This window comes from Lactuca sativa, chromosome 1 (assembly GCF_002870075.4).
Source record: "Lactuca sativa cultivar Salinas chromosome 1, Lsat_Salinas_v11, whole genome shotgun sequence".
Lineage (NCBI taxonomy): Eukaryota > Viridiplantae > Streptophyta > Magnoliopsida > Asterales > Asteraceae > Lactuca > Lactuca sativa.
The window spans coordinates 124,589,509-124,599,085 of NC_056623.2; the positions used below are offsets into that span (position 1 = coordinate 124,589,509).

Here is a 9,577-nt window from a genome sequence, read left to right on the forward strand (position 1 = left end):
CCACAAACTCATAATGCCCATAACGAGTCTGAAAGGCCGTCTTCCGGATATTCTCCTCACAGACCCTCATCTGATGATACCCAGATCTCAAATCAATCTTCAAAAACCAAGATGCTCCCGGTAACTGATCAAAAAAATCGTCGATCCTTGGTAGTAGGTAACAGTTCTTAACCGTCAACTTGTTTAACTCCCGCTAGTCGATGCACATCCGATGTGAACCGTCCTTTTTCTTGACAAAAAGGATCGGCGCTCCCTACGGTGAGCTACTTGGTCTAATGTTTATGTTGCCATCTCAGTCCCTACTCAACGAGTTGGGGCCTCAAACTTGTTGAGTCGCCCTATAAATAAGAATATAAAACAATTTAAATTTATACCTGGAAGTCGAGATGTTACAGAAGCTTTCAAAGCCAATGAAAAAAGAACATGAATTGAACTAGAAACTTTAAGGATAACAAGAGTAAAAAATTTTAGACAACCAAGGTTTTCAAGAGCTCTACTAATAAAAGAAATGTGTAACAGTACATTTAACTAAGTTTGATAACCGAAAGAAAATTGTAATAAAAGAAAAGTTTAATAAAAGCAAACTAAAACCAACAACGAATACAAACAAATACCTACAACAACCAAACAAACAAAACTTTAAACAATAACCAAAACGGACAAACGATGAACAATACCAAACGATGAACATTAACGGTGATGAACACTAACGATGAATAGTACCATTGTTGAACAGTATGAACGATGAATTGTGAAACAACTGACAAAAATGTGTCGCGATTTCACTAAAGGAAATACAAACGAAATTATAAAATATACTCAAAATTTTCAAACGTCACAGCTCCACGTTCGCGAAGAGATTTACAAAACTGCGTCGAAAATATCGATCAAAGGCATTTTTTGAAATGCGATATAATGATCGCGATATGAAAATCAATGAAAACCGAACAAAACAAACCAGAAAGTGACGAAATAACAACAATAATATTGTCAAAACCGTAAATTTGAACAAATCAAAACAAAAAAAAAAATACATAAACGATTTAAAAAAGCATACCAAACAATCGTAAAAGACGGATCGAACACGGCTCTGATACCATTTAACTAATAAGAATCTACAAAGAACTTAATAATAATATAGAAATAAAACACTTAAGGTTATATTGTTCATACAAAATTGTTAATACAAAAAAAATAAAAAATAAAATAAGACTATAAATATGAAAAAAAAAAATAAAAAAATAAAAATAAAACTATAAATATGAAATATATGTAGGGTTTACTATAAGCTAAACATAAAAACCAATACAAAACCAACACAAAACCAATATAAAATGAATCCAAATAACTTATTATGTACAAACAGATATGTCATTATAAAAAACATTAATCAATAAAATATAATTATACCTAACATTGTAATTTTTGTCGTGAATACTTATTTTCCAACAAAAAGATCAAAAGTTGAGTTACTTTTGTTTGGGGTCTAATGAAAGAATAATCTTGTCACTAATTTAACAATTTTAAATTGAGTACTCTCTGGAAAGAAATCTTTAATTGACTAATTATTTAACTTGAAAGCAAATCTCATGATCAGTTGTTATTATGGTTATATTGATTACAATATTTAACATTACCCATATTTAACAAATTGGATCACGAATACGTAGTTTGGTTCTTAGCCGAATATTGTTAATGTTGTTATACATGCATATCAAAGAGATGATTGGTACTCAGGAGTTGCTTATCAACATATGAGACGGAAATCTTAACTTAATTTAATGATTGGTATTTCTAATGTCCTAATCGATGTATAGACTAGCTTGGTTTCGATTTAAATGGTACTTGATCAACTTCTTTGTTCATTGCCTTTAATACATACCAAATGATCAAGGCCAAAAAAAAAAAAAAAAAAAAAAAAAAAAAAAAAAAAAAAAAAAAAAAAACCAAACCATTGCTCGTTTTTGCTTGAATTAAGTATTAATCATATCCAAAACAATGACATGCCCAAATGGAATTCATAGTAATCCTTCAAATGAATGTAAATAAAAGAACATATAGTATCATCAAATAATCAAATTAATAAAAGAATTTGTATCTATCAATTAGTCTTTGTAAAGAATGTAAAGTCTTGACTTTGACTTTTATTGGTTGAATTTACCACGATAGGGCAAACGACCAAAATGCCATAAAGACGGCTACCCCACTGGCGACGCAAGCCATGTCAACCCGTCGTTCTTTCCTCTCCATATTCTCCTTTCTCTCTCTCCTCTTTCGAATGAACTCATCGTATCTTTCTTTTTGCTCCTCTCCTCCGCCGCTATACCTCCTTCTCCGCCTCTGGGCCACCGTAAGTCCTTGTAAAATCACCATACTCTCCTTTCCGCTCAAACACTTGCTATCCATGTCAAGTACCGTTAAGCTAACCCTACTTACGTTTAATACTCCGCAGACTTCTTTCACTCCGCATGTGATCTGTATGTTGCAGTTCACGTAATCCTTATTATGGAGGAGAAAGTCAGGGACGATCACGACCGCGAACGTCACCTCTACGTCGCCGGTCAACCAGTTGCGATGAACAGAAACAGGATTTACGCTTGATAGATTCACTCCCCGGTTCTGGCTTGGGTCTATCATGATCCAACTCAACGTCATATTCTTTTCAAGATTCAACAGAAGTGTCTGATCTTCTCCGGCGAATTTAACGGCCGAAGGTACGATTTCTTTGGGTCCAAGAAGATCAATACGAAACGGAGACGATTGGAACCAGTCGCTGGGGGTGGTGTTCGTGGATTCAGCCTTGGAGAATACGAGTTCGTCGTGGTATTTGATGTCGACGGAGGAGATGATATTGGTGGTTGGAGGTGATGATGTGGCGGTGGCGAGGTGGTGGCTGGGAGATGGGAAGGAGTCGGAGTAGAAAGAACGGTATCCGGAAGGGAAGTTGGAGATAGCTTGGCTGACTAGAGGGTCGGCGATGGAAGGCCAATTGGAAGAGCAGATATCGGACCAGAGTTTGTGATCGGAGCAGAGGGTTTGTAGCTGAGAAGATGTACAGCAGGCGGCGGCGAGTGTTTGACCGTCGAGTCTGGTCAAGATGTGGGTTTTGATGATATCTTCATGAATATCTGCTATTGCCATGGATTTCCTTGTTTGTTCTCGAATGGCGAATGGATAGGGTTTATGGAAAAGCCGAAGTCTGTCGTGGGGTATATATATCGTTTTCTAAAATGGATAATATCAAAAACGCGCTTTTACTTTTACGTAGTTTCTATTTAACCCTTCACGTAAAGATGTAATATTCTATTTCTTTTCCAAATAATATAATTATTTATTATTTATGTTTTAAATTATGAAAATAAAGATCCGAACAAAGCCTGCAAGGAGAAATACTATAGTTAAGAGGTAAAAACAAATAACAGAGAAGAAATTAGATATAAAGATCAAATCCTCAGCTGTAATTACAATTTAAAATTACATCATTGTACAATGTCCTCTCAATATGTTTGACTTTATATTTGTTGTTGTTGTTGTAGTATTAAAGTATTATACATGTAAACATCAGAAACGGCTTGGCCGGGCCGCCCCACCTTTGTCAAATTGCCACTATCTCTTATGTTTTACCCAACGGAAAGTCCATAGGCTCGTTTAATTTGTACATTGTAGGTTAAATAATATGAATATAATGATTATATAGTTTAGATTCTAACATTTTTAAATATTTTGTTTGTTTGAAATTTTATTTTATATTTGTAAATATTCCTTAATCGTTTTTAACTTTTATTTTAATCATTTGACTATTACAGAACATTGCATGTGGTCATGTGTACAAAAAAACAACCATTAATAAGACCATTTCTCATAATGCCATAGTTGAGATTATTGGGATGGAGTATAACGTAAATGTCAGGTTGGATGCATACAATAAGCATTTGGTTGATAGTAGTCGTGTCTGTGAAGAATCCGAAGATGTGGAAAGCCAAGATTTGTAGAAAGATGAAGATCAAGAGGATGAAGAATTTATTCATGATACGTTTGAGAATTATAGAGTGGTAAAATAAGTGAATAAAGAGGTCCTTATCCAAGGAACTAACTACAATTGAATCACAAAATAGTGATTTAACACTTCTACCGGAATACAAGTAAGCCCAAAGTTATGCCATGAATATGAGAGTCTTTATCAAAACTTCCAAGCTCTATGTGATGTGTGATCGGTTCTAAAGCTTTTATTAAGTCTCAAGACAAAAAGGATAGCGGATGTAATGATCATAAGGCTGAAATGTGAGGGCTTGTGAAAATGCTTACCGTGAAAAAGGATTTAACAATTGTTGGTTAATTTATATAACCAAAACATAAATAAGAAAGCATAAAAATTAGATTTTTTTTTTATCTTGAATCTGGTTAAAAGAAAACTTAAACAAGAACTATTACATACCTGTATATATGTGTCTACTGATCGTATATGTGTCTACTGATCTTATTTTTATTGGTGTTTTCTTGCTTGACCCGTTGGTATGACATTGTGATTTGGATTTGTATGTATAAACTTATGGTTGCTTTTCTTTTAATATGTACTGGAAATCATAGCCATAAGAGATCAAAAACTACCTTTGAATTTTACTTATCCTTTTAACAAAGGGCTAGTTAATATTGATGAAGTAACACTTTTGACAATTACCATACATTCTCGCTTTGACTTTTTAAAATTTTCTTTTTTATGACTTGTCCTTATATGTGTTTAAAAGGAAGCCACGCTAAGAAAGTTTTGTCAAATACTACGTATTTCTAGTTTAATCAAATATATTATTCTTTGGCCTCCCCTAGCTTTGTGTTTTTGTACCACAAACATTTTTTGGTTTATCTTGCGATTCACGTTCACGTCATAATTATAGAGAATTCATGTTATAATTAATGGACACGTGCTTTTCTATTAGGTAGGGCCATGTGATGGGTTATGGTTATTTATGTTGGTGTATTCCATTTTTTTAAAGTCTTGGCTATGCATTATGTTTTGCAAGTTGTAATTAATGGTATTATTGTTGCTTACTGGAAAGTAATATTTGTGTTGGTCACCTATGGGATATTATATTTAACCATTAAGATTTTAATGTTTTTTTAGTAAGTATTTAGATTATGTTTGAGATGTTTTTAACGATAAGAAAACTGAGTTGATAGAAATAAAGAAAACATATGTTAAACTAGTTCATGGATTTGATTCAAGTATATCTTATGGTAACTTTGGTTATTTATATTTTAGACGTTTAACTTTTTGGTAAACAATATGTTGGTGATTTGTTATCATCAATGTTATTTAAGTGTAATGAGATTACTTTGTTAACTAAAAATGATCTTGATAAATATTAAACAAGTAAGGAAGATGTAGAGTACATACTTGTTTAAGTTTGATCAAGTATCAAATTATACTGTCATTTAGGGGCGAAGCCCCTAAACGAACGGGAGTCCGAGGGCAGCACCCCTAGGAGCGGGGTCCAAGGGACAGAGCCCCTGGCTAGGTTTGACTTTGCTGTATTAAAAATGCATCAGAAAATACAAATTTTGAATATTTGACCCGGTTTTGACTTTGTATTAATCCTTATACAAAACCCGGATTTATAACAATTTTGACTGTTGAAAAAAACTGTTATATGACAGTTTTGACAGTTTTTCAGACAAGGAATGTTTATAACTAATTTTAGTCATTTTTCTGGTACTCACAAAATTACACCATCTCATTCTCTCTTTCTTTCTCTCTGATTTTCTCTGAGTCTTATCCAATTGAGGATTTGGAAGTACCACCTAAATACTTCGATTTGAAATTGATTATCACGATTCTCAGATTTCCAAGTGCCACAAAACCATATTTCTAACAAAAATCGAAGTAATATGTAATCATGGCAAGTGGTGATTCTGTGAAGGAAATGACAAGTGAGTTTCAAAAACTGAACAAGTTTGAAGGGCAAGATTTTCGTAGATGACAGAAGAAGATGACGTTTTACCTTACCACTGTGAAAGTAGTGTATGTTCTGAGAACACCCATACCAGTCTTACCAGAATCTATTGAAGATGAACCTTTGGAGGCAACAAGAAGAAAATCAAAGTGGGAAAATGATGATTATATATGTCGTGATCATATTCTCAATGGTATGTCTGACTCTCTTTTTGATATCTATCAAAATTTCAAATCTGCAAAAGAACTGTGGGATTCTCTTGAATCCAAGTACATGGATAAAGATGCTTCTAGTAAGAAATTTCTTGTCAGTAACTTTATGGGTTACAAGATGATTGACTCCAGGCATGTTATGGAACAATTTCATGAAATGTTAAGGATTTTGGGACAGTTTGCTCAACACAATCTGAAAATGGATGAAGCTATTTATGTGGCTATGATAATTGACAAACTGCCCCCTTCCTAGAAGGACTTTAAACACAATCTGAAACATAACAAAGAGGAATTGACTTTGATTCAACTTGGAAGCCCTTTAAGGATTGAAGAGTCCATAAGGACTCAAGAGCTTGATAACAATCCTAAAGGAAAGAACCAAGTTGGTTCCTCTTCTGTGAACATGGTGGAAGGAGAAAGCTCAAAGAATCCGAAGAAGTCTTCTTGGAATGATATTCCTTAAAGATTGATAGATTCAAGTAGAATAATGAATGACAACATAATAGATAACACAATAAAGAACACATGAATGGTTGAACTGGTGTCGAATGATTAAGCTTTAACACCTCAGAAGCGCTCGATTAAGAACTCCGACTGTAGAGGTGTTTAGGGTTACAAAGCAATAACGATAAAAATGACCGTTGTTTTTAAGGCATACATGCATGCACTATAAATAACATAACCATAATCTATAATCACGGATGGACAGGACCAATCCGGATATACAAAAACGAGCCCATGATGCAACACTAAATACCCAACAATCTCCCCTTTGCGCCAATGGAGCCGAGAGCTCAGTTCGGTTGAGCAACTGAAGATTTCTTAACAGTCTTGAATACGTTCGGTATAATGGCCAAAAGAGTTTGTCTAAAAGTGATGTACCACCGAATCATGTCTGTGAAAATTTTCTTATCTGACTCTCTGTTCTGCTTACACCGGTGAATGATATCAAGAATATGCTCTAAGCAGGCTATTGAGAACAAATGCTTATCAACAAGAGCGAACAAGAACTTTTCACTTTCGTCTCTTGTAAACATGACAGTAAGATTAGTGGAGTCGATTTGACCCAGCATCATTTTGTTCACATCACCAGGTTTTCCAGTGGGCTTCACAGTTGGCCTTTTCCTCATAACAAGAGCCATCTCTTAATCCATTTTTGCAACTTCAAGAATATAAGAGGTCAGCATCCTCTTAGGATGGTTGAGAATCGGCTTACACTCCTTCGAACTTATGAGCAAAAAGTTAAACAATAAAGTCCAATCATGAGGATTTAGGTTGGGAAGATCTGCTAAAGAAATTGTATGGACAAAGTTGGCCGAACCCCTGGTTATTCGAAATTGAACATTCACAAATTTACACGCAGGTGAGGGTTTCATCACCTTGACAGTGGTTATCTTCTAGGCACTCCACATCAGGTATTGAGGTTGACCGAACTTGAGATAGTAGTCAATAAGATCACGATCAACCTGAGGATGAGGAGAGGGGACTTCAACTGTAGAATCAAAACAATGAAAAACAAATGCCTTTCTGGTTATAGGCATATTGAATTGAGAGTCCCTCGTGTTGTCACAATCAAAAGAGACAACGAGATCTAGCCAATACATGCTTGCAAACTCAATTGCTTCTTTGATCAGACCCTCCCTAGTCCATGGAGGAAACAGAGCCTTTTTACAAGCAAGAGCATGAAACTCTTCTTTCTTTAGTCGTTCTCTTTCTTCTTCTTCCCTTGCAACATGAAGATTCTCATCTATCTCGTTATCCCTTTTCTTGCATTTTAGGGCATCAACAATAGTCTATTTGTCTTCATCACTGTCATCATTTTCATCAGTGACACCTTTCTTCTTCTCTCGACTACCAGAACCTGAAGCTACATTATCCTTCAGTTTGGTTTTGACAATCACCGGTTTACCAGTAGGGTGAACATGCGGAGCTTGAGACCTACCTTCCCCCTTATTGCGGAGGAACACCCTTCCCCGAAACACCCTTCATCTCACATAAAAGTTCAATTGCTAGAAGGAGCTTGGAGGTGAGTTGATTTCTGATGGTAAGAATCGGATCATGAGCATGAACCACATTGTTCAGCATATTGAGAACATCACCAGCACAGCTTCGAAAAAACCGCACGCTCGGTTTTCAACAAAGCAATCTCCCGTTCTGCTTTAGCAAGTGCAGCCTTATGTACTTCAATGACAATGGTCTGTTAAGCAAGATCTTCTCGGAGTTTGCGTTCCAATGCCAAATCAACTCGAAGTTTCTCAAACTGAGAATCAACCGACGTCAGAAAAGTCTTATAATCGGTTAGAATATCAGAAGGAACTGTCTCAAGCTTGACTTTCTCTCCTTGAAGTGACTGAGAAAGAGAATCAATTGAGGCATTCACCTTGGCAACAGTTGTTTCCGAATGACCTTTGAGAGAGTCTAAGAAAATCTTGGAATCTTGAATAAGTTCTTTGATATCGGATGTTTCTCTTTTGCATAATGTAGTAGAGTCATCCACAACAACCTTGGATTTATCAATGGAATCATGATATTGTTGCAGGGTTGTATCCATGAACGCTTTCAATACAACATCATTATACTTCTTTGTTGAGGTCAATCAGTGTATCGAGCTTTTCATGAACACTATTTAGTTGTTGGTTGGTCATCGAAGCAACTTCATCTTCATCACTGGAATTTTGTATGGACTGTAGTAGGTTAAATCGAATTCAAAATCAATGACTCCAACAACTGGACTAGAATCACTGGAATAGGCTGGGGAAATTGGCTCGGTTGTAACTTTAGGATTATCTTCAGTCTTCGCCCCCACATCAGATGTGTTAACTTGTACTGGCGATTTAATTATGGTTGGGATAACTGGTGTAGAGGTGATAGTTGCTTGGGAAAAAATTGGAGGTGGTATTGAGGTTGTAGATAAGGGTATGGAGCTGACAGGTGGAGGTGGTGGAACAGTGGTAGTAGTTTGAGTTGTAAGAGATAGAGGAATTGGGGTAACCAAAACTTGAACAGTAGTCTTCGGTGGTGATGGTGGAGGAGTGGGAACAAAATCATTAAGAGTGCCTTCTAGAGTTGGAGACTGAAGTGGTGTATTACCCTTAGGAGAACCTTCAAGCTGATTTTCCTCTTCATCTTCAACATTCTACTCATCATCATTACCAGAGATGGAAGGTGAAAGAGCCTTTGGTATTTGGGCCATCTTCTTAACTTTCTTAGGAGCCAAGGAAGCAGATTTTTCAGCTTTTCGCTTCTTGGATTTAACTGGATTGGAAGAAGGTTCGTCAGTTGCCACCTTCTTGGAATCTGCTTCTTTCCTCATTTAGTTGGCTTCTCAACATCATCTAGAGCAACTTGCATTTCGGGAGTTAGTTGTCGTGGATTCTTGGGAGGAAGCAATCGATACTCAGCCATCACTTTACTTTC

At 35.8% G+C, this 9,577-nt stretch overlaps 1 protein-coding gene across 1 annotated transcript; it reads right to left on the bottom strand.

Annotated features, from left to right (window-relative positions):
- Positions 1-2,058: 2,058 nt before the first annotated feature.
- LOC111893573 (F-box protein At2g27310) lies at positions 2,059-3,196 on the bottom strand. The gene has a single exon (XM_023889657.3). The coding sequence runs from the start codon at positions 3,139-3,141 to the stop codon at positions 2,158-2,160; it is 984 nt and encodes a 327-aa protein (XP_023745425.1). The 5' UTR covers positions 3,142-3,196; the 3' UTR covers positions 2,059-2,157.
- Positions 3,197-9,577: the final 6,381 nt, after the last annotated feature.